This window comes from Sus scrofa, chromosome 1 (assembly GCF_000003025.6).
Source record: "Sus scrofa isolate TJ Tabasco breed Duroc chromosome 1, Sscrofa11.1, whole genome shotgun sequence".
NCBI lineage: Eukaryota > Metazoa > Chordata > Mammalia > Artiodactyla > Suidae > Sus > Sus scrofa.
This window is the reverse complement of record NC_010443.5, coordinates 242,018,232-242,044,484: the sequence shown is the minus strand read 5'-3', so window position 1 is coordinate 242,044,484 and position 26,253 is coordinate 242,018,232. Positions and strand designations below refer to the sequence as shown.

Sequence of the window (26,253 nt, the reverse complement as noted above, 5' to 3'; positions counted from 1 at the left end):
AACCCACCAGTGGAGAGGCAATGAAGGCAGCCCACACAAGCCTTTAGACCAGCCTCACTTACCAGGGGACAGACACCAGAAGGATAAAAACTACAATCCATCAGCCTGTGGAACTGTGTCCACAAACACAGATCAGAATATACCATGGGTCCAAGCTAGTCCCTGGTTATTGGGTTATAAGAAGGGAATATATTTCTGAGACACATAGGACATGCCCTAGGGAGGGCTACTCCTCCAAGGTTGAGAAACATAACTAACCTTCCACATACATAAAAATATAAATAGAAATTTAGACAAAATGAGATGGCAAAGGAATATGTTCCAGATGAAGGAACATGAAACAACCCCAGTAGAATAACCAAGTGATGTAGAGACAGGCAATCTACCTGAGAAGAGTCCAGAATAATGATCATAAAGATGAACCAAGGGCTTAGGAAAAGAGCAGGTGCATAGAGTGAGAAGTTAAAAGAAGTTTTTAACCAAGAGTTAGAAAACATAAATAACAGCCAAACAGAGCTAAAGAACACAATAACTGAAATGAAAAAACACACTAGAAGGAATCAATAGCAAAATAAATGAGATGATGAACAGATAAATGAGCTGGAAGATAGACTGGTGGAAATCACTGCTACAGAACAGAATAAAGAAAAAAGAATAAAAAGAAATGAAGGCAGTTTAAGAGACCTCTGAGATAATGTCAAACACACCAACATTTGTATTACAGGTATCTCCAAAAGAGAAGAGAGAAATGGCCCAGAAATATATTTGAATAGATAATTGCTGAAAACTTCACTAACATGGAAAAGGAAACATTCACCCAAGTCCAGGAAGTGAAGAGAGTCCCAAACAGGATTAACCCAAGGATGAACATGCTGAGAAACATAGTAATCAAATTGACAAAAATTCAAGATAAATTAAAAGCTACAAGGGAAAAGCAAAAAATATATAAGGGAATCCCCATAAGGTTATCACCTGATTTTTCAGCAGAAACTGCATTTCAGAAGGATATGGCACAATATATTTAACTGATGAAAGGGAAAAACCTATAACCAAGAATATTCTACCCAGCAAAGCTCTTGTTGAGATTTGACAGAAAAATCAAAAGCTTTACAGACAAGCAAAAAATAAAATAATTTGGCACCACCAAGCCAGCTTTACAACAAATCCTACAGAAACTTTTCTAGGTGGAAAAGAAAAGGCCACATTTGGAGATGAAATTACAAAATGGCAAAACTCAGAGTTCCCATTGTGGCTCAGCAGAAACAAATCTGACTAGCATCCATGAGGACACAGGTTTGACCTCTGGCCTCACTCAGTGGGTTAAGGATCTGGTGTTGCCATGAGCTGTGGTGTAGGTCACAGACACAGCTCAGATCAGATGGTGCTGCGGCTGTGCTGTAGGTCAGCAAATACAGCTCTGATTCAACCCCTAGCCTGGGACCTAACATACGCTGCAGGTGCGGCCCTAAAAAAGACCAAAAAAAAAAAAAAAAAAAAAAAAAAAAAAAAAAAAAAAAAAAAAGAAAAGAAAAAAAAAAGGAGAACTCACTAGTAAAGGCAAACACACAATAAAGGTAGGAAATCATCTACATATAAATATGATATCAAAACCAGTAATTGTGAAAGCAGGAGAGTAAAAATGCAAGATATTTGAAATGCATTTGAAGTTTAGAGATCAGTAACTTAAAACAATCATATATAGAGAGAGACTGCTATATCAAAATCTCACGGTAACTGCAAACCAAAAATCTATAACAGATACATGCATAAATAAGAAAGGGAAATTCCAACATGACACACTAAAGTTGTCATCAAATCACAAGGAAAGAGAACTAAAGAGGAAAGGAAGAAAAAGCACCTACAAAAATAAATCTAAAACAGTTAAGAAAATGTCAATAAGTACATATCAATAATTACCTTAAATGTAAACAGAGAAAATGCTCCAACCAAAAGACACAGACTGCTGAATGAATACTAAACAAGACCTGTATATTTGCTCTCTGAGAGACCCATTTCAGATCTGGAGACAAATACAGACTGAAAGTGAGGTGATGGGAAAAGTTATTCCATGAAAATGGAAATCAAAAGAAATATGGAGTAGCACTACTCATGTCAGACAAAATAGACTTTAAAGCAAAGACTGTTATGGGAGTTCCCTCTGGTGGCTCAGCAGGTTAAGAACCCGACTAGTATCCATGAGGATGCAGGTTCAATCCCTGGCCTCACTCAATGGTTTGGAGATCCAGCATTGCCACAGCTGCAGCGTGGGTCACAGATGCAGGTTGGATCTGGTGTTTCTGTGGCTGTGGCACAGGCCAGCAGCTGCAGCTCTGATTGGACCCCTAGCCTGGGAACTTCCAGGCTGCAGGTACAGCCTTAAAAAAAAAAGACTGTTACATGAGACAAAGGACACTCCATAATATTGATGAACCAATCCAAGAAGATATAACAACTATAAATATATATGCACCCAATGTAGCACCACCAATATACACAAGGCAAATTTTAATAGACATAAAAGGAGAAAATGGTAGTAACACTATACTAGTAGGGGACTTTAACACCCCACTTACATCAACAGACAGATGATCCAGACATGAAATCAATAAGGAAACACAGGCTTTAAATTACACATTATACAGGATGAATTTAATTAGTATCTACAGAGCATTCCATCTGAAAGCAACAGAATACAGATTGTTTTCAAGTACACATGGAACATTCTCCAGGATAGAGCATATGCTAGGCCACAGGACAAGGCTCAGTAAATTTTTAAAAATTGGAATCATATCAAGGATCTTTTCTGATTACAACGATATGAGATTAGAAATCAACTACATAGAGTTCTCTTGTGGTTAAAAGGATTAAGGATCCTGCACTGTTACTGTAGCGGCTTGGGTTGCTGCTGTGGTGCAGGTTTGATCCCTGGCCCAGGAATCATGGGTATGACCAAAAAAGAAATCAACTAAGAGAGAAATGCAAAAAACTCAAACATGTGGAAACTAAACAATCTCCTACTCAGCAACCAGTGGATAAGAAGAAATCAAAGAGGAAATTAAAAAAAAAAAACCTAGAGAAAATGAAAGCACTAAAACCTATGGCATGCAGCAAAAGCAGTTCTAAGAGGGAAGTTTATAGCAATATAAGCTTAATTTAGGAAACAATAAAAATCTCAAACAACCTAAACTTACACCCAAAGCAACTAGAGAAAGAAGAACAAACAAAACCCTAAGTTAGGAGAAGGAAATAAATAAAGCTTAGAGCAGAAATAAATGAAATAAAGACTACAAAAATAGAAAATATGAGTGAAACTAAAAGGTGATTCCTTGAAAAGATAAGCAATATTGATAAAAATTTAGCCAGATTCACAAAAAAAAAAGAGGGTCCAAATCAATAAAATTAGAAATAAAAAAGAAGTTACACCTGACACTAGAGAAATACAAAAGATCATAAAATATTGCTAAAAACAACTATATGCCAATAAAATAGACAACCTAGGAGAAATGGACAAAGTTTTTAGAAAGATATAATCTCCCAAGATTGAATCAGGAAGAAATAGAAAATATGAACAGACCAATCACAAGTATCAAAATTGAATCTGTGATTTAAAAAAACTCAGGACAAACAAAAGTCCAGGACCCGGTGGCTTCATAGGCACTTTCTATCAAACATTTAGATAAGAGTTAACACCTACCGTTCTCAAATTATTGCAAAAAAACTGCAGATGAAGGAACACTCCCAAGGAACACACCCTGATACCAAAACCAGAGAGAGATGCCACAAAAGAGAAAACTTTAGGCCAATATCACTGATGAACATAGACCAAAACTCCTAAACAAAATACTACCAAACAAAATCCAACAACATATTAAAAGGATCATACACCCATTATCAAGTGGAAGTTATCCCAGGGATGCAAGAATTTTTCAATATCCACATATCAGCCAGTGTGATACACCACATTAACAAAATGAAGAATAAAAACCATATGGTTTCCTCCATAGATGGAGGAAAAAGATTTTGATAAAATTCAACATTTATGATAAAAACTCTCCAGAAAGTGGGAAGAGAGGGAACCTACCTCACCATAGTAATGGCCATACATAACAAACTGAACAGCTAACATCATACTCAATGGTGGAAAGCTGAAAGCATTTTGCTCAGATCAGGAACAAGACAAGAATGTCCACTCATGCCACTTTTATTCAACATGACAATCACGAAATAAAAGGAATCCAGATTGAAAAAGAAGAAACAGGAGTTCCTGTCATGGCACAGTGGTTAATGAATCCGACTAGGAACCACGAGGTTGCGGGTTTGGTCCCTGCCCTTGCTCAGTGGGTTAATGATCTGGCATTGCCGTGAGCTGTGGTGTAGGTTGCAGATGCAGCTCAGATCCAGCATTGCTGTGGCTCTGGCATAGGCCGGTGGCTGCAGCTCCGATTCAACCACTAGCCTGGGAACCTCCATATGCTGTGGGAGTGGCCCAAAGAAATAGCAAAAAGACAAAAAGACAAAAAAAAAAAAAAAAAAGAAATAAAATTGTCACTGTTTGCAGATGACACGAGGCTATATGTAGAAAATCTCAAAGACACTAACTATCAGGAAATGACTAAAGCTCATCAATGAACTCTATCAAATTGCAGGATACAAAAATAACACAAAAAATCTCTTGCATTTCTATATACTATGAAATATCAGAAAGAGAAATTAAGGAAACAATCCCACTTACCATTGTATAAAAGAAAATAAAATACCTAGAAGGCAAAAGACCTGAACTCTGAAAGCTATATGAAACTGTTGAAAGGAACTGAAGATAACACAGACAAATGGAAGACTATACCATGTTCTTGTATTGGAAGAATCAATATTATCAAAATGACTCTACTACCCAAGGCAATCTACAGATTTGATGCAATCCCTATCAAATTACCAATGGCATTTTTCACAGAACTAGAACCAAAAAAATTTAAATTTGTATATAAACAAAAAAGACCTCAAATAGCCAAAGCAATCTTGAAAAAGAAAAATGGAACTGGAGGAATCAGGCTCCCTGACTTCAGACTATACTACAAAGCTACAGTCATCAAAACAGGATGATATGGGCACAAAACCAGAAATACAGATCAGTAGAACAGGATACAAAGCACAGAGATAAACCCACACACTTATGGTCAACTAATCTGTGACAAAGAAGGCAAGAATAGACAGTGAGGAAAAGATACTCTCTTCAGTAAGTGCTGCTGGGAAAACTGAACAGCTACATATAAAAGAATTAAATTAGAACATTTTCTAACACCATACGCAAAAACATAGATAGGACACTCTTTGATATAAATTGAAGCAGTATCTTTTTGAATCCATATCCTAGAGTAATGGAAATTTAAAAAAGTAAACAAATGGGGAGTTCCTAAGGTGGCTCAGCAGGTTAAGAACCTGACTAGTACCTATGAGGATGTGGGTTTGATCCCTGTCCTTGCTTAGTAGGTTAAGAATCTTGCATTGCCATAAGCTGTGGTATAGGCTGCAGATGTGGCTTGGATCCCACGTTGCTGTGGCTGTGGTGCAGGCTAGCAGCTGCAGCTCTGATTCGACCCTTAGCCTTGGAACTTTCACATGCTGTGGGTGCACCCTCCACCCCTGCTGCCACCAAAAAAACCCACAAAAAAACCCTGAACTACAATGAAATATCACCTCACAGTGGTCAGAATGGCCATCATCAAGTGCTCACAAACAATAAATGCTGGAGAGCGAGTGGCGAAAAGGAACCTTCCTACACTGTTGGTGGGAATGTAAATTGATACAACCACTATGGAGAACAGTAAGGAGAGTCCTTAAAAAACTAAAGGTAGAACTACCACATGATCCAATCCTACTCTTGGGCACATATCTGTAGAAAATCATAATTCAAAAAGATCCATGCACCCCCAAAGTTCATTATAGCACTATTTACAATATACAAGATATGGAAGCAAACAATGTCCACTGACAGATGAATGCATAAAGAAGATGTGGTACATTTATACAATGGAATATTAGCCATAATAGAATGAAATAATGCCATTTTCAACAACATGGATGGACCTAGAGATTATCATATTAGGTGAAGTCAGTCAGAGAAAGACAAATATCACATCAGTTATATGTGGAATCTAAAGAAAATGATACAAATGACCTTATATACAAAATAGAAACAGACCACAGACATAGAAAGCAACCTTATGTTGACCAAAGGGGAAAGGGGGCGAGGTACAAATTAGTAGTATCAGATTAACATATACACACTACTATATATAAAATAGATAACCAATAAGGATATACTGTATAGAAAAGGGAATTACACTCAGTATTTTGTAATTACCTTTAAGGAAAAATAATCTTAAAAAAATAAATGTATGTGTGTTTAATTGAACCATTTTGCTGTCCACTTTAAAGTAGCAACATTGTAATCAACTATAGTTCAATAAAAAATAAATAAAAATTCAAAACAAAATCTATAAAGAACTCATACAGCTAGATATTAAAAAAAAATTAATGGAAAAAATGGGCCAAGGACCTGAAAAGAAAATTTCCCAAGACATATGAATGCCCAATGGTTATGTAAAAAGTGCTCAACATCATTAATCATCAAGAAAATAAAAATCACAATGTCTCACCTCATGCCCATTAGAATTTCAGCTGTCATCAAAAAGACAAGGGAAAATACTAGCGAGAATGTGGAGAAAAGGGAACTCTTGCACACTCTTGATAGGACAGTAAACCGGTGCAGCCACCACGGAAAACAGTATGGAGGTTCTCAAAAAGTTAAAAATAGGACTATTGTATGATCTAGAACTTCTAATTCTGGGTATATATCTGAAGGAAATGAAATTAGTATGTTGAAGAGACATTTGCACCCCTATATGCATAGCAGCTTTATTTACAATAGCTAGGATACAGAAACAACCTAAGTGTCCAATGATGGACAAATGGATAAAGAAGTTGTGGTACACACACACACACACACACAAGAATATTATTTAGCCATAAAAAGAAGGAAATCCTGCTATTTACAACAACATGGTTGGACCTTGAGGGCATTATACTAAGTGAAATAAGTGAAAGACAAATACTGTGTTATCTCACTTACATGTAAAATCTTCAAAAACAAACAAAAACCAAACTCACAGAAAAAGAAATCAGATTTGTGATTATCAGAAGTGGTGGGTGGAGCAAGGGGAACTGGACGAAGGTGACCCAAAGCTTCCAGTTATAAAATAAATAAGTATTGGAAATATAATGTACAGCATGACGACTACAGTTAACACTGCTTTATGGCATATATGAAAGTTGTTAGAGAGTAAATCCTAAGCATTCTCAGCACAGGGAAAAAAACCTTTTTCCTTTTTTCTACGTGAGATGATGGGTGTTAACTTACTGTGGTAATCATTTCACAATATGTGTACATCAAGTCATTATGCTATATACCTTAAATTTATATCGTACCATAGGTCAATGACGTCACAATAATACTGGGGGGAAAAGGCTAACTTGCAGAAGGTCACTCAGCTAGGGCCACAAGAGGCCAACTTTCAAAAATCAGTGCTGTCTGGTCCAAGAGCCAAATACTGCTGAGGATTTAGTCTGTTCTGTTCTTGGAGGGGATGCACAGAGGTTTTTAAGAATAGTGGCAAGAGCAAGAGCTGACTTTTACTAAGATCATTCTGCTGGAGAGACGGGCGCAGCACGGGGATGATGGCTATGTTTACGGTTAGTGTTTTTCTGATGGTGTTTATCCCGTGTGCACTCCCAAACCTCTTATTGAGCTCAGCTGCTCTGTAGCCTCTCAAGGAACGCTGCACCAGTGTTCCTTATCTGTAGCTGACTAACTCCTCCTGGTGAGCCTACAGGGTGCTGCAGAGAGTAGCAGGCCCGATGCCTGGTCTTAAGATACACCAAATGGGAAATAATCTTCCCATTTGCTCCAAGCTTCTTGCAAGGCCTGATGCAGCCCCTCCCTCCTGGCCTAAAGGCTGATTTCAGCTGAACTATATAATTCTTCCTTTCTTTCCTAGAGAGCGACAAACCATGGCATCACTTTACTAGAATATGTACCACATTTCCAAAAAGCTAACTGTAGAGAAAATCAAGAATCATGAGACAATGTCGTTCCACAGCTCAGTTCTTCCACACTCCGTTCTGTGGGCAGAGGACTCGCTGGGAAGCCCTAGTGCTGGCTGGAGCTGCCACAGCTTAACTGGCTCTGGTACAGAGACCCAGTCTGTGTCTGATGGTCCTAGGGGTCGGCATCATAGCCTCTATTCTTCTCAATGATAACATGCACTCCTGGTTCATTGAGAATCCAAACAGCCAATTGTCCCTTCAGCCCTGGGCTCAGGGCTCTTGTTGTGTTCTAGCCTACCCTTGCTTATTGACCTTAGAACATGCCTGAAAGAAGCTGAAGGAAAGTGGCTTACCCAGCAACTCCTCTTTGCCACAGCAGCTTCCCAGACCATCCTAGCTCATCTAGTAGGTGTCCGGTTTCAATCTTTAAAATAGTCAAGTCTTTGGAAAACAGACTAGTGGCTGCCTGATGGGAGAGGGAGGGCTCGGGAGCTTGGGCTTATCAGACACAACTTAGGATAGATTTACAAGGTGATTCTGCTGAGTAGCATTGAGAACTATGTCTAGATACTCATGTTGCAACAGAACAAAGGGTGGGGAAAAAAATGTAATGTATACGTGTAAGGATAACTTGATCCCCTTGCTGTACAGTGGGAAAATAAAATAAAATAAAAAAGTAAAATAATCAAGTCTTGATTGGAACACTTTGAGATGAAGCTTCATTTTCTCTGGGTTCAATCTGCTCACCCCATCCTGTCCATCTTCCAGCTGGTCTGCCTCCCATGACAATGGCCTGCGTTTATGGGGGCTCAACCACCAAGCCCTGTTCCCTGCCCCAGCCCTTGGTGCCCCTCAGGTTTGGCGTCTGACACCACACATTGTCCACTGACAGCACCTTGGGCTTCTGCACTTCAAGTGGAAGATACATATGGCTATAGCACAATCAATAAAGGCTTTTTCACTGTCACCAGCCACAGGACGTGCCACAATGTGCAGCTTCCCAGAAGCCCTTTGGGAGTGGATATCCCAGGTCTCAGAATCACACAGAGAGGGCCTGTGTAACTGCCTCCCCAGCCGGGATGCAAACTATGGGCCCACTGTTCTTGGGGGGATGACTGAAGGCTCATTTGCTCTATGGGCATTTACTGACAGGATTTGTCAGTGCCTGACTCTTCAAAAGAGTCAAAGGACAGTCTGACCAGGAGACACTGCAGCTGGGGAGCAGCTGCGGGGCCTGACATGGCAAACCTCATGGGCTTGTTTGGATCCCAGGTTTCGGCTAAAATACGTCACAAAAAGCTCCTCTCGGGTGGTAGCCAGTGCCCGTTCTGGCAGAGCGCCCCAAGCAGGGGGAGCAAGGACCATTCCCATGTGTGGTTTCAGAGGGAGACAGTCCCGACTGAAAGCCAGCACTGGCACTTACCAGCTAATGAAGGGGAGGTTAATGAAGCTCTCTGTACTGCAGTTTCCTCACCCGTGGAATGGGGAGAACAGTATCTACTTCACAGGGTTACTGTGAGAATGAAGTGAGTTAATACATGTAAAACTACTGAGAGCAGTGTCTGGCCTAAGTGCCCGGTGAATGCCAACTACTAGTACAAATGAACAGCAACAACAACATCCCCTGTAACAATATTACCTTGATGCAAGTGAGACATCCAGGCAGCCTGTTCTCCTCCAGCCTGTTCTGAGGTCAAGAGCATGAGGTTGGCCTCCGCCTCCATTATTCTGACCAGAGTGAACTACTGAGGATGTTAAGGGAAAGGCCCCAGGACTCAAGACAGGTAGGCCTTCAAGTGCTGGGTCTGACTCTTAGAACAAGTCATTTTCCCTGAGACCATCCGCTTACTTGTCTGAAAACCCTGATGCTAACCCCTATCACGAGGGCTTCCTCGTGTGGTTGGGAAAGGAGAGGGGATTGGGCACGAGATGACTCTGTAAATGACCATGAGCTTGAACAGGTGAGAGGACACACTACAGCAAAGGCCGTGCAGGCATGAGGAGACTGCCCCGCTCTGGACTAGAAGACTCGGGTACGACAGTCCCTGAGGCCTCTGCATTTGCCGATGGCAGGGTCTCTCTGGCCCTTTTATCTCCTGACATGGGCGTTGATATGCGGCACACCTGCACTCTGCTAGCTCGTGATTTGCTAGCTTTGTTCCCTATCAAACTTCTTCTAGCTGGAAATGGAGGCCACGGGACTCCCACATGTCAGCAACGGGTCTGGCTCTCCCCTGGGCATGGTTATTGGTAAAAGGCCTAATCTGGATTTAGGCCCTAGTGAAGCCTGCTGTGTGAAGGAGATTATATATTCGCAGCAAAATGTTCCTCCAGTATTCCCATAACTACACTCCGCTAGTACCCGTTTCAGTAATTCAGGAAGCCTCCACTACCACTCCCAGCACCTACCCCACATTCTGAGCTTGGTCGTTGCTCACACAGGTTTTTGTGATAAAGCTGAGTCAAACAATCTAATTCCTGGGTAGTAAAAAAAGAAAATATCTGGCATGTGTGGTGCTTTAGAATTTACAAAGCAGGCATGATCTCATTCTAGCAAACTGTCATATGAGCAGGACAGGTGTGGCATTGTTCAATCCCATTTTTACAGAGGAGGAAACTGAGGGTCAGGGAGGCCAGGTGATTTGCTCAAGGTCAGATAACCTGGTAGAACTCACCTGAAACTCGGGCTTACTAGTGTTTCATTTACACCAAGCTTTCCTGGGTGCCTTCCTATCTTTCTGGGTGAAAACACCTTCCAAACGACTTACCCAATACAAATTACTAAGATCTACATGTGTGTGAACCTCATGGCTAGGTTCAATAACACTGACCTTGTAAAAATACGCCAGCACATGGGATTCACTAGAAAGTGTTACAAAGCACAGGGACCAGGACAACCACAGAACCAAAGAGGCCGTGGCACCCCATCTTCCTACCTTCTCCAGGCCCGCTGGATGACGGCCGCTGCCTTGTTCTTTTTTCGAAACAGCTCTTTCCTGCTTCGTTCTCTCTGGATTATCTGCAGCCGCAGCTCTACGGAGAGAAGGTCAATATTCACACTCTGCCCAGACAGACCAGGTGCCGGGTCAGTCTCCTTTGACAGCTGAGCGTCCTCAGACAGGGCAGATGTCCCCAGCTTCCTGACTCCTGACCTCAACACCTCTGTGCTCTCTGGCAAATCTGAGTAGGTTCCTCTTGCGAGCTTGTCCTGAGTCACTGTGTTTCTTGGTGTCCGGTGGTGGAGAGGACTCTGCCCAGCATGGACCGCCTCCCCTTTGGCACTGCCAGGCCGGCTGGACCCAGCCGGGGAGCGCCTTCCTCCTCTGAGCTCTTGGATGCGCCTTTTCTGGGAGGCACATTTGGCTTTGGGTGCTGCGTCCTGCTGCCGGCTGGGCTTCCGGTGGCCGTCCTGCTGTGGAAGGCTTGCAGTTGCCTGACTGGGGTCCTCTCCCTCCTCGTCAGGCCCAGCCCCCCGGACACAGGAGGGCTGCTTCAAGGAGCCTTTCCCCTTGTCACACTGCTGCTCGCCAACTGTCTCACCTCTGGACTTCTCGACAGAGGACACCCCTGGACGCCTGTTTCCATCACTTTCTTCTTTGGGACTGAAGTGGACACAGGCAGATCGGCCTTTAGAATGTTCTCTGGCTTTCTCTTGGGGAGACAAGGAGAAAGGGGGAGAATCTTTATTGTCCAAAACTTGCAGAGTAGAGCAGTTCTGCTCACTTGTTCACATAAAATGTTCACACCTGTTCTTCTCATATCACCATGACAGTGCTATTTATGATTATGAAAAATTGTTTAACTTCTATTTCCAGCAACGGTAGGTTAGAGAACCTGAAAGCCTTACCTACAAATACCCCAAAATGCTGACTAAAATACAATAAACATTATTTTAGAAGCACTATAGTGACTTTAAGAAAATAAATGAAATTCCTGGGTGCCAAAAACAAAGAGAAAATGGAGAACCTGAGTGAAAAGCATGTAAGCTGATCCAGCGACTGTCAGGCAGGTAACAGTGGTGAAGTGGCAACAGCTGGTCTTCTTAAATGATAAGTTCCATTTTAACATCCAGCTAAGAACAGAAAATGAAGCCTAGCAGGCAGAAGGTTAACTGGAACCAAGACCCTGCATGAAGCCAGGACTCCTGAGGTGGTAGACCCTTGGGAAATGATAGTCCAGATTTTAAAAATCTGCTTCCCAACACTGGGAGATGACAAGGAAGTTTGTCTCAGCCTAGGTTCCGGAGGAGGTAAGTCTTCCAGGAGAATCTGAACCCAAAGTCCTGTGCCACAGGAAACATTAATATAAAAAAGCAAGTCTCAGAATGCTGGTATGGCAGGATGCCTCCTAGACCAAACACAATACTGCTTAAGGGTGGCATGTGCTCAACTCAGGCTGCACAGAGGAGACCTCCTGAAGATAACTTCACAGTCCAAAATGACAAAATTCACAAGGAAACAATCTACTCGAGGGATGGTTAACACAGAAAATAGCAAGGTTACATCAACAAGAACTTCATCAAACAGAACAGTGTGTGTGTGTGTGCACGCGTGCATACACACACACATACACACTGACTAAAGACACAAAAGAAATTTTAAAATGTGAGAAAAGAATATATGTATTTTTAAAATAACTAAATATAAAATCTAAAATGAAAATTTTAGTTTCAATGTAGAAAACAGTGAAGGAACTTCTATAATGACAGAATTGAAGCACACTTAGCACTAAAAACAATAGAAAAGTTGAACAAAATATTATAAACCACCTGTCTGAAGAGTTAACAAGGCAGGAAAAAATGTGGGGCCAAGATCCAAGAGAATCAAGAAACCAAAAGATGAGCAAGGCATCTGGGCTATGTATCCCTAGGGAAATAAGCCTAAGGTTTGGAAGACAAAATTTGGAGTCTAGATCCTGCTGAGAAGCACTGTTTTGGACTAGGAGCTAGAAGACTACGTCTTAGCAGAAAAGGTGAACTGGTAATGGATTGACCCTCATAGGGACTGAAGCCCAGCGATGCATCATCTGGATTAAGGTGACCTTGGATTGCTCTTGCTCCTGAATGTGTGACACAAGCCAATGTAAATCCACCCTGGAGGAATTAATTTCACCTTGGGCTTCAAGTTATTTCTCTAACTTTTTATATTTACTAGTCCAGTAATTAATGAAAAATATACAGGGAGATGAGACAAGACAATTTTGAGAGAGGGAGAGAGGGAGGGAGTGAGGAAGGAAGAGAGGAAGAGGGAGAGAGGGAGAGAGAGAGAGAGACAGTAAAACAGATACGTAGGTTATCTAGATAATGTGTTTTCAGAAACAGACTTTAATTACTCTTAAGTGCAGGAGTATATAAGCAATGCTACTGTTCATGTAAGAAAGAAGGGGATATATGCAATATACTTATATCTGCTCATTTGTACAAAAGAAATACAGAAAGGATAATCCAGAAACCAAAGAGACTGGATCCCTACAGGGATGGAGTGGGAAAGCATAGAAAGAAGAGGGAAATGGAAACTGAGGAGGAGGATGAGGCAGGAGAAGCATCTCTCTGGGTTATCCTTTCTGTATAGCTCTCTTAGAACACCTATAATGTTTCACACACACCAAAACAAAACAAACCAAACCAAACCAATTAATTAAGGCCACAAGCTACCACTACACACTTACTAGAAGGGTGAAAATCAAAAACACTGACACCACCAAATGCCGATGAGGATGAGAAGCAAGAGAAACTCTCATTCATTGTTGGTGGAACGCATAATGGTACTGCCACATCAGAAGGCTATTTGGCAGTTTCATAGGAAACTGAATATATTCTTACCATACAATCCAGCAATCCTGCTCTTTGGTATTTCTCCAAATGAATTAAAACCTTATGTCCACCCAACATCTTGCATATGGATTTTTATAGTACTTTTATTCATAACTGCCCAAACCTGAAGCAACCAAGATGTTCTTCAGTAGGTGAACAGACTGTGATATGTCCACAGACAATGGAATATTACTCAGCAATAAAAAGAAACAAACTAAAAGGAGGTGAGCTAAAAATGAGATGTGTACTAAAAAGAAACGAGGTACCAATCCATGAAGAATATCATTAAGTTAAATATTACTTTACTTGCGTGAACATAACTAACGCACATTACTAAGTGGCGGAAACCACTCTGAAAAGGTATGATTCCAACTATATGACATTCTGGAAAAAGGCAAAATTATGGAGACTCTAAACAGATCAGTGGTTGCCAGGTGTTCAGGGAGGAAATTGATGCACCGGCAGAGCACAGAGGATTTTTAGGGAAGAGTGATGGTCACTTTTATGTGTCAACTTGACTGGTATAGGGATGCCCAGATAGTAAAACATTATTTCTGGGTGTGTCTGTGAGGGCGTCTCTGGAAGAGATGAGCATTTGAACTAGCAGTCTGAGTAAAGAAGATCACCCTCACGAAGGCAAGTGGGCACCGTCCAGTCTGTTCAGGGCCTAAAGAGAACAAAACAGTAGAGAAAGGGTGAATTTGCTCTCTTTGCTTGGGCTGGGGCATCAGTTTCCTCTGCCTTGGTCACAGGTGCTCCTGTTTATAAAGCTTTTAGATCTGGATCAGGATTTGTACTGTCAGTCCCTCAATTTCCAAACCTTTGGACTCAGACTCAGAGCATCTGCTCTCCTGTTCTTAAGCCTTCAGACTCACTCAATCATGGCACTGACTTGCAGGTTCTCAAGCTTGCAGGTGGCAGACCATGGGATTTCTCAGCCTCCATAATCAAATGATCAGATCTCCTTTTACACCTGCTGATTGATCACTTGATCTATCATCTGTCTATCTATCTGATTGGTTCTGTTTCTCTGGAGACCTCTAATACAGGCAGTGAAACTACTCTGTATGACACAATGTAGGATACAAGTCTATACATTTGTGAAAACCCACAGAAAGTATAATGCCAGGTGTGAATCCTGATGTCAACTGAACTTCGGTGATAAGGATGTGTCAGGTTCAAATGTACTGCTCTAGTACAGGACGTTGATGTTGGGGGAGGCTGTGCATGTGTAGGGTAGGAGTTTATGGGAGCTGTCCATAGTTTCTGCTCAATTTTGCTGTGAACCTAAAACCTAAGAAGTAAACTCTAGGAGTTCCCTGGTGGCCTAGTGGTTAAGGACTTGGCATTGTGGCTGCTGTGGCTTGAGTTGGATTTCTGGCCCAGGAAGTTCTGCATGCCATGGGTGTGGCCAAAAAAGGTAAACTCTTAAAAAGAAAAGAAAAAAAAGGGAAAATAATGAAGAGATCATTATATATTAAGAGATATGGATAACTAGTAATGATAAAAGTAAAGTCATTTGACTATCAGTAGGGATAGATCAGTGAGAAAGAATAGAAAACATTACCTCATATGAGAATAAACAATAAAGATGACATTTTCTTTGGCCTTGCCTGCAGCATGTGGAAGTTCCCAGGCCAGGGATCAAACCCACATGATAGCAGTGATTCAAGCTGCTGCAGTGACAACACCAGATCCTTAACCCACTGTACCACAAGGAAACTCCTAAAGATGGCATTTTAAATCTTTGGTGGTGAGGAGCTGAGGTGCCCACAGGCCCTGGGCATGACCCCAGAGATCGGTGCTATACTCCTCCAGAAGCCATTATCCACAAAGCCCACTGCCAGCACTGCAGCTCCAAATCATTCCATGTTTATGCCTAGAACAACTGCTTAGTCTCTAAAAAAAAAAAAAAGTCATTCAATTCCAATCTCACTATATAACAAATTAAACATGAGATAGTAAAAATTAGCACATATATGTGTTTATTAGATCTTAACATGGGAAAATCTTTTCTTAGCATTAAACCACAAAGAGAAAAATCTCTCAAGAAAAAAATGAAACAGAATTAAAAGGTAAACAAAATGTTCATTACATAAAGGTAACTATCCTCATTATATAAAGAGCTTTTAGAAATATGACGAAAATGAAAAACCAACACAAAAACTGACAAGAGGAAATCAGTGAATAATCCATAAAATAAATAGGCAAAGCCAATAAAAATATGACAAAATTCCATCTTACTAACTAGGATTCAGTACTCACTTCTTTGCTTAAGTGTTTGGAAAGAGTTTTTTGGTTTTTGCTTTTGAAAAGGTGAGTCAAGCTTCTGCAACCTTCCTAGAAAGAAATCTGGGTATAAAAATTAGAGATCTACACAAAAATTTATGTGAAAGGCCATATTTAGCTTATATGTCCTACAACACAGGCATGATTAAACAAAGCATGCTGTATTTATAATCTGACATAATACTAAGCAGCTACTAACATTTTTGTTGAATACAAAAACCTGAAAACAGGATGCCCATAATTTTCTGAATTAAAAAAAGTAATAGAAGCGTTTGTACAGTTTTTTTAATATTAAGGAGGATTTTTATTCTTTATTCTTTTCTCCTATTTTAATTTTTTTTTGCAATGTACATTAACTAATTTTATAAGTAGGAGAAAATGTCATTTTCTGTTTAAATAAAAAATACCCAACATCCCAAATTAACCCCACAGAACTTCAGGTAGGATAGTTAGGATGTGGGAAAGAATCCAAAATAGAACAAAAATAATAACAAATAAACCCAACACTATTTTAAATAGATTGGGAAACCACACTAAAAAGTGGAGAAGAAGGAAACTCATACAAGTAACTCTGTAGAACCATATTTTAGCTGAGAACTATAAGACTAAGATCAAAAAGCAATGTATGCAAATACCATACTCTAGTAAGTTCATTTCTCACAGAGCTATGGGCTAGCAGTTCTGAAAATACTTTATGTGTGTACTAGGAATGAACAAATAAGCATATATATCATAGTTAAGGCAGCCAGATCTTTCACCATCTGAAAAAAAATTTCAAATTAAAAAAAGATAAAAGCTAGAATAACCCTGTGGTACTGAATGGAATTGGAGGTATCAGTACGAAATCAGTATGTGTGTGTGTGTGTGTGTGTGTTTAATACATATTGACACAGATAGATGCACACGTAGATGGAAATATTTCTCAGTTATCTCTGCTAAAAGGGCTTAGGAGCAATGACAGTGCAATAGTAGTACACATATCTCATGCTAAGATCTTGGTTTCTAATATCATTCTTCAACAAAAGGAACAAGGTTCCTTGGAGAAGTAGATTCCAGGGCTTTGAACAGGGGGGTGATATGATCAGATTTCATTTTGAGAGTCCAATATACTCATAGAGAGGAAAATGGATTGGGGGAGTCAGAGTAAGACAGGTAAGGCCAGTAAGGAAGCTACTGCAATAGTCCAAGTTAGAGATGAAGGTAAGCAAATGTTAGGTAGACTATGTGGTGGTGGTGGATGAGATACAGAGAAAAGATTTGAAAGATATTTAGGAAACAGAGGTAACAAGACTTGGAGAGAGACTGGATGTGACCGGTAAAGGAAAAGAATAATCAAATTTCACTCCTGGGATGGTCGTACAGATGGGAGAGTATGTCATTAACCAGTGTTGGGAGTAGGTTTACAGGGAGTCGTAATCAGTTCTGTCTTGGACAGGTTAAGTGTGAGATGCCTTTGGGAATATACATAATTGGAGTAAGGAAAAGAGGTCAGGGAGTCTCTAGCATCTTGGTAGTAACTGAGTTTGCTGCCTTAGCCATTGTACCTACGCTAAGTGTAAGGGCCCACATACACTCCCAGCAAGTCACACCCACTAGCTCTGGCAGCTCATATGGTGAGAATAAGAAAATGGCAGGGGTGGCCCATAAAACAGTGACTTTCTCCTCTACTAGATTACCCTGAAAACCACACTGACTCAAAGACAACTTTATCTCAACACCTCCCACTAGCAATCTGCTACCAAGTCATCTCAATTCTACATCTCAGGTCCATCCCCTCCTTATCACCCTGCCGCTACTGTGCCTTAGTCTAGACCCTATCTGGTCCTTCAAAGCCATTCGCCACTCAGTCTCAGTGGTCTTTCTAAATGAAGTCTCCTTCCTTCCCCTCTTTGAGATAGAAATGACGTTAACTATAATAACAGCTCGTGCTAATAGAGTGCTGCAGGCACTGTGTTTGAATCTCCATGGGTTACCTCATTAGTGATCACAATTTTCCAAGACAGGCATTATTATCTCTCTCTCTCTCTCTCTCTTTTTTTTTTTTTTTTTTTTTTTTTTACAAATAAAGAAAAGGAGGCTTGAAGAGGTTAAAGTAACTTGCTCAAGATTATAGAGCTGGTAAGTGGTAGGGTCTAAAGCTCATGTACTTAGCCACTAGGCTCTACACAGAGCATAAATAATAGAAAGGGAAGGGGAAGGAAGAAGAAAAGTTACCTGTTAAGAGACCTTAGGCAAGCCCTTCTTTTAGGGCCTCAGGTTCCTGACTTGTCTTAAGGAGTCTGTACTAGACGTGCTCTAAAAGCCCTCAGGTTCTAACTTACTCTACCTCTACGAAATAGGATAATGGAGAAAAAGACGGTTCCCATCTCTGGCGTCCTGCTGGGATGCCCACCCTGCAAGGTCTATGCTGCCTGATCACTGATCAGCTGAAGTAGCTGTGACCCTTCTTTATGTGGCTAGAAGTGTCCTTTGCCCAATTATGTTGGGTTTCCTAGGAACACTACCCTAGAGAAGCCCTAGTCAATGGCCAGTCTTGATTTTTAGAAGTATCTCCCTATTTTCTTTTGTACTCTGGCCTCTTGGGCAAGTCAGTAAGGGCAAAGTCTGCCCATGAAACTGGAGCTTCCTCTTCCTACATCTGAATCAGGTTCACTAGCTCTCCCCAAAATCCGGTTGCTGGGCTTCTCTGTGGCCCTGGTTGCATGTTTGAATCTGGCTTTTTCCAAAGGTCCCTTATTCAGGGCACCATTTCCTGCCCTCAAACAAATGAGGAACTCTCCTGATTCTCAACTGTTCTAGAACAATAACTTTTAAAATTTTGTTGACAATAACCCATACCAAGAAATAAATCTTACATTGGGGCCCAGTACACTCATACACATGTACACAGACATATAACTTTAACAGAACTTATCACTTTTACAATGTGCAAGGTACTTTGGTATATTCTACTGCAGTCTACCATGAAAATTATCCTGGTCCAATCCACTGAATTCATTCCATGAGGCCAACTGGCTTGAAAAATCATTATATAACCATGGACTAGTTCATCTATAAACCAAAAGTGAAGAGAGGAAGTCTAACTAGCATCAGAATAATTAAGGACAAGAGCACTGGTGGAGTTCCTGTCGAGGCTCAGCAGTAACAAACCCAACTGGTATTCATGAGGACATAGGTTCAATCCCTAGCCTCACTCCTGCGTTGCTCTGAGATGTGGTGTAGGTCACAGATGCAACTTGGATCCTATGTCGCTATGGCTGTGGCACAGGTTGGCAGCTGCAGCTCCAATTCAACCCCTAGCCATAGGCCACAGGTGCAGTTCTAAAAAGATTAAAAAAAAAAGACCAGAGGATTGGTTGTGAAAAACTGATAACTTCATGGATTTTTCAGGATGTGAGGTAACTACTTGTGTGTGATCAGGTCCACAGTAGATGTGGCTGGCTTTGTAGCATAACTCTCTCTAGGTATTAGAGAAAGGCAAATAGCCAGAATTACCTTGTGTAGTTGTAAACAGTCTGAAATTACTGAATTCTCCCTTTTCTCTGCTCTGTAGAGCTTTAGATTAGGGGAAACCACTGTCCATTTTGAAGTTGCAGGAATTGAGTATAATTCTTGGGGTACAGAGTAAACCCAAAAAGCAATCAAACTTTTTTTTTTTTTGGTCTTTTTGCCGCTCCCGTGGCATATGGAGGTTCCCAGGCTAGGGGTCGAATAGGAGCTGTAGCCACCAGCCTACACCAGAGCCATAGCAACGTGAGATCCGAGCCGCGTCTGCAACCTACACCACAGCTCACGGCAACTCCAGATCCTTAACCCACTGAGCAAGGCCAGGGATCAAACCCGCAACCTCATGGTTCCTAGTCGGATTTGTTAACCACTGTGCCACAATGGGAACTCCAAGCAATCAAACTTTTAACAGGAGTCAGGTCAAGAAATATTTACCTATGCAACCAGTATTGTGCTCAGTGCTATAAGAAAGATGCTCATGGTATGGTCCTTAATCTTTTTTTTTTTTTTTTAACTTTTCAGGGCCACACCTGCAGCATTTGGAAGTTCCCAGGCTAGGGGTCGAATCGGAGCTGCAGCTGCCAACCTACACCACAGCCACAGCAACGTGGGATATGAGCCACATTTTCGACCTACACCACAGCTTGCAGCAATGCCCGATCCTTAACGTACTGAGTGAGGCCAGGGATGGAACCTGCATCCTCCTGGATGCTAGTTGGGTTAGTTACCAGTGAGCCAAAATGGGAACCCCTGGTCCTTAGTAGTCTTATTTATAACTCAGTATGACTGGCACACAGTGTGGGCTCAAAAACAAGTCTGTTGATTTGGTCAACTGAGTAGAAGAAAAGCTTTGCCATAAAAATGGGACTCTGTTACAGAAAACATGTGTATACCCAATGAGTATTTTTCCCGTCATGTTTAACCATCTCTGAATCTCTAAATCTGTACCATACAACTATACATTCAACACATATTTATTATTATCTCTTGTGTGCCAGACACCCTGCTGGGTGCTAAGGATACAGAAGTAAGCGACATATTGCTCCTTCTGAGAGACTGCTTAATGGCCAAAGATTCTTCCCATTGCATTATCCACTCACCTTTGAAATGGGACTTTGTAATGTTCTCCATCCGGAGGTGGAGTCTATGTCTCCATCCTAGTGAATCTGGGTTGGCCTCATGAGCTATTCTGATCAACAGAATGTGGTAGAAATGAAGGGAAAGTTCTGGAGCCTAGGGCTCAGGAGGGCTTGTAGCTTCTGCCTTCTCTTTCTCAGAGCACTGCCCTGAGAACAACATGCAAGGAAGATGGTCTAACTTACTGGAGGATAAAAGGTCATGCAGAACAGAAATGAGTCACCTTGGCCAATAGCCAGCACCAATTGCCAGACATGCGCAGGAAGCCATTTGGACTTTCCAGCCTGGCTTTACCTTCTAGCAGCCACAGGAGTAAGCACAGTTGATCCAGTAGAGATGCCCCCTAACCAACCCAGGAACTGTGAGAAAATAAACCATTGTTTTAAGCTATTTATTTTTCGGGGTAGTGTGTTATGTCCTTAGAGATAAATACCACAGAAACTGATGCCTAAAAAAGAGAGGTGCTGGCCTAACGAAAGCAGAACATTGACTTTGAGACTGGCTGGTGAACAGAAGTTGAAAAAGCAATGACAAGACTATTAGTGAAGGCTGGAGGAGCAGAGAATGAATTGCTCTTGGAGCCTGGGGAAAGTGAACCGTGTAATTCAGTGGCAAGAAAACTGGCGAAATTATCCCCTGCAGTAACTCTGAATATGGAAAATATACCTAATGAACTTGTAGATATGGCTTAGGAGCTTTCCAGGTGGAGTGCTGAAGAAAAATATCAACTGGCTTTTTTAACGGTATATGATAAGGTATGGGGAAAAAGAAATAAAATGAAGAAAGAATGGCTCACCTTGCACAGAGAATTTTAGAGGAATTATAAAGAGCCCAGAATGTGCTAGATTAGAAAACTGTTTTAAATTTTCATTCTTTCCAGCCAACAAGAGTCTCGTAGTAAGATATGACCTAGAAATAATGATCAAATCAAGAATATGGCTGTGCAACCCTTTATTAAGACCCCAAAAATATTTAAGATTATACATTATAGGCCTCTCACCTAGCCAAAAAACTTCTAAGAATCTTAAGGGGATTTTTCCATAGCTGTATGAGCCACCCGAAGTCAAAAATAATTATGGATGTGGTTTTGGAATGTGGAGTAAGTCCAATCAGATTCATAGAAGATCCATGAAGTTCCTGAGATAATTGTATCACTGAAAGTACCACTACTGAGGCAGTTCAAAACAAAAAGGAGGCTATGGGGTCCCAGTAAACAGGCTGAGAAAGTTACTCAGCTGCAAGCATGGGCTATATGTCATGGAAAGGAAAGACACTGCAGAGAACAGAGCCAAGAGGCCAGGAAAATAATGGAATAGAACACCACACATAGGGGTAAAACCAGACCCTAAACAAGGCACATTTCATACCATGGCGTAGGAGCCCTGCTAATGTGTAATCAGTTGGCTTTCAGAATTGCTATGGACTAGTGACTGCTGTGTGCCTCCTATTTCTCCCATTTGGAAACAGAGGTATCTACTGTGGTTATTCTGTTCCTATCTCATAATTGCTCTTTGGGTGTGTGTATGAACTGATGTGTTTTTTGTTGACTGATCTTTGAATCAGAAAGATTCACACCTGGGAAACCTCCGCAACATGACATGGACATGACACAATGCTCAAGATCCAAGACTTCTTTTTTTTAATTTTTTTATTTATTTTATTTTATTTTTTTGTCTTTTTGCCTTTTTCTATGACCACTCCCACGGCATATGGAGGTTCCCAGGCTAGAGGTCAAATAGGAGCTGTAGCCACCAGCCTACACCACAGCCACAGCAACACGGGATCTGAGCCGCCTCTGCAACCTACACCACAGCTCACGGCAACGCCAGATCCTTAACCCACTGAGCAAGGCCAGGGATCGAACCCACAACCTCATGGTTCCTAGTCGGGTTCATTAACCACTGCGCCACCAAGGGAACTCCAAGATCCAAGACTTCTAACTTGATGTGATAATTTGGATAAGATTTTGAGGTGAGAATATTTTGCATGTGGGAAAAATGTGAATAATTTGTGACCAAAAAGGAATCGTGATAGATTGTTTAATAGTCAAAAATTTCTTCCATCCTAGTATGCACAGAGATGAAATCTATTTCTCCATATTATTTAATCTGGGATGGTCATATAACTTGCTTTGATCCACAGAATGTAGCAAGCAAGTTCTAGTGCCTTTTCCTCAAGAGGTCTTAAAACTTTTGCCTGTGCTTTCTTAGAATGATGTCCCGAGATCCCCGAAGACCACTGTGTAAGCAAGCCTTTCTAGCCTATTGGAGGATGAAAGACCATGTAAAGCAGAGTCAAGGAATCCCAGCTGACAGTCAGCATCAACTGCCAGACATTCCATCTTAGACCATCCAATTCAACTGGCCCTCCACCTGAATGTAGCCATGTAATGAGAGCAGGTGAAGCCTGTAGAGGAACTGCCCAACCAATGCACAGAATCATGAGAGAGAATAAATTGTTGTCTTAAGCCTCTTGGTTTTACTGTAGTTTGTTATACTGCAGCAGATAACTGAAGTAACCCTGACTTTATAGATCCCGTAGTGTAGTGGAAAAAACAGACAAGTAAGCCATTAACAACTATAAAAGGTGGTGATCTTTAGACTAGGGAAGTCCAGGAAAGCTCTGGGCGTATATAGCAGGAAAATAAAGCCTCATCCAGTGGGAAGGTATGGCTATGTACAGGAAGGAGAATTCTTCTTGAGAGCTGAAAAAATAAGAGGCACTTTTTTCCATATGGACAAAGGGAATGTTACATGCAAAGGTCTTGGGCTGAGAAAGAACTTGAGAAAATACAACATGTCTGTCATATCAAGAGTCTAGTTAATGTTAGTTGAATGAATAAATGAACGTATATACAACAAAACATTAGACCATTCTTAAGGTTTATATTGCTAATGTACTGTCACTGATTAAGTGGGATATGGAATTATATTCTAGATAGGTTTGTGGTCATTCAGGTATACTTTTACCTAGACCAGCAGTATGATTTAATAATAGTAGTTACTGAAGCTTTACCATGGGTCATGGACAATATAACAAGTATTCTACATTAATTGTTTCTATTTATAACTGCCTAGCAGGGTAGAGAATATACCCCTATTTTATGGCTAAGGAAATCAAGGTTCAGAGAGAGAGCCTGAATTGTCCATTAATGTGACTGGCCCTGATAAAAATCCTGGAGTTCTAGGTTTAGGTGCACTTTCCTGGTAGACACATGCTGCCTAACTAGTAGTCATAGTTCACCGCTAGAGGAATTAAGCATGTCCTACATGACTCCATTGAGAGAAGACTATTAGAAGCTTTCACCTGCTTTCCTCCAGACTTTGCTCAATGTGCCTTTTCCCTTTGCTGATTTTGCTTTGTACCCCTTTGTTACAAAAAACTCATAGCTTTGAATACAAAGATACTCTGAGTCTTGAGACCTCCTAGTAAATTGGTGAACCTGGGGTGGTCTTGGGCACCCTCAAAACACTAAGCAAAATCCAAACAAGGTAAGCTTCCAAAATCTATGCCAAGACAGATCATATTAAAAGAATGAAAGCTAAATATAGAGGAAAAAAAATCTCAATAGGACCCAGAAAGAAATGACATGTTACCTAGGAACATTACCAAGGGACACCAACCAATTCATAAGACAGTGGAATTCTCGTCTGAAACCATGGAAGCCAGAGGAAGTGATACAGTCTTTTTCAAGTGTTAAAAGACCTGCCAACTGTAAATCCTATATCTGGTTTCACAATTCTTCAGGAATGAAATAAAACATTCTCAGACAAAAGAAAACAGAAAGAATTTGTTGCCAGTAGAGCTACCCTTAAATATTGGCTAAGAAAGTTCTTCAAATAGAAAGGAAATGATGAAAGAAGGAATCTGGAGCCCTAGAAAGGAAGAGAAAACAATGGAAAAACAGAAACAGGGGTACATAAAATAGACTATCCTTTTCCTCAGTGATTGAAACCAAAATTGTAATAGCATCTAAGACCCAATCAATGATAAAAGTGGAGAGTACAACATTGTAAATCAACTATACTTCAATTAAAAACAAACAAAAAAAAAGAACAACTACAAAAAAATGGGAAAGGTAAAGTTACCTTTCACTCAAAGTGGTAAAATGTTGATGCTAGCAGACTAAGTCCCTTATAATCTATATATCCTATATATAATGTACAAGTATATTATAATACGCAGAGCAACCACTGCAAAAACTAAGAAAGAGATGTACTAAAAAGTACCATAAATCCAATTAATATGGAATCCTAAAGGAAGTTACTTATAGGAAGAAAAGAGAAACAGAAGAATTAAAGAGAAGATAAATAATAAAATGGCTGCCCTTAAATGTAAATGGTCTAACTACATGAATTAAAAGTGCCCACAGGAGTTCCCATCGTGGCGCAGTGGTTAACAAATCCGACTAGGAACCACGAGGTTGCGGGTTCGGTCCCTGCCCTTGTTCAGTGGGTTAACGATCTGGCGTTGCCGTGAGCTGTGGTGTAGGTTGCAGACGAGGCTCGGATCCCACGTTGCTGTGGCTCTGGCGTAGGCCAGTGGCTACAGCTCCGATTCGACCCCTAGCCTGGGAACCTCCATATGCCGCAGGAGCGGCCCAAAGAAATAGCAAAAAGACAAAAAAAAAAAAAAAAAAAAAAAAAAAGTGCCCACAGTATGAGTTAGTAGAGTAACAAAGACAATACACTCACCTCTTGGTTTTCTGGGGCCTGTTCTTGGAAAGTCGGGGGAAAGACGCTGCTCCTTCTGGGGGGCTCTGCTTGGAGTCTCTCTGCCTGGAGATTGTCTGCAGGCTTTCTGCTCAGGGCCCTGGGCTGTGTCGCTACAAGGAGGCTGTTTGCTAGGGGCACAGCTCTGACTGTGAGGCTCAGACTGGGTGCTGGGCAAATGGGGAGGGGCTTGAGGTCTGCAGGAATCTGGACTCAACCTTCCCTTCTGTTGTTCTGCCTCTCTTCGCTTGATTTCCTCTTCTCGCTTCCTGGGAGCAAAGCCAAGGTAGAAGAAGAAACAATTAAGAATGTTACCTGTTCAAGTGTTCCTGAGTGAGATTTAAATCTTAAAAGGAGCTACCTTTTTGGAAATTCACAATTTCACAATTCCTTCCTCCCTCCCTTCCTTCTTTCCTTATTTTTTGGCTTTTTAGGGCTGCACCTGAGGCATATGGAAGTTCCCAGGCCAAGGGTTGGGAACACAGCCATAGCAACACCAGATCCGAGCCGCATCTGTGACCTACACCACAGCTTATGGCAAGGCCAGATCCTTAACCCACTGAGCAAGGCCAGGAATCAAACCCGAATCCTCATGGATACTAGTTGGGTTTGTTACCACTGAGCCACAATGGGAACTCCCACAATTTCTGGTTTTTTTTGGCAGCACCTGCTGCATATGTAAGTTCCTTGGCC

The 26,253-nt window shown here is 41.1% G+C and overlaps 1 protein-coding gene across 13 annotated transcripts in view; it reads right to left on the bottom strand.

Moving 5' to 3' along the window:
* Positions 1–26,253, bottom strand: part of INVS (inversin) — a 160,609-nt gene that overhangs the window by 13,809 nt on the left and 120,547 nt on the right. For 8 of the 13 annotated variants that reach the window (XR_002336995.1, XM_021066607.1, XM_021066606.1 and 5 more), the window contains 3 exons: positions 25,543–25,829; positions 11,256–11,754; positions 11,040–11,136 (listed from right to left, as the gene is read on the bottom strand). Coding sequence is in view for 12 of the 13 variants with exons in the window: in XM_021066607.1 (XP_020922266.1) it covers positions 11,040–11,136; positions 11,256–11,754; positions 25,543–25,829 (883 nt within the window). In the remaining variant the exon portion in view is untranslated. Of the gene's footprint in view, positions 1–11,039; positions 11,755–25,542; positions 25,830–26,253 lie in introns of all 13 variants that reach the window. The other 5 variants (XM_021066620.1, XM_021066648.1, XM_021066655.1 and 2 more) reach the window with 2 other exon arrangements.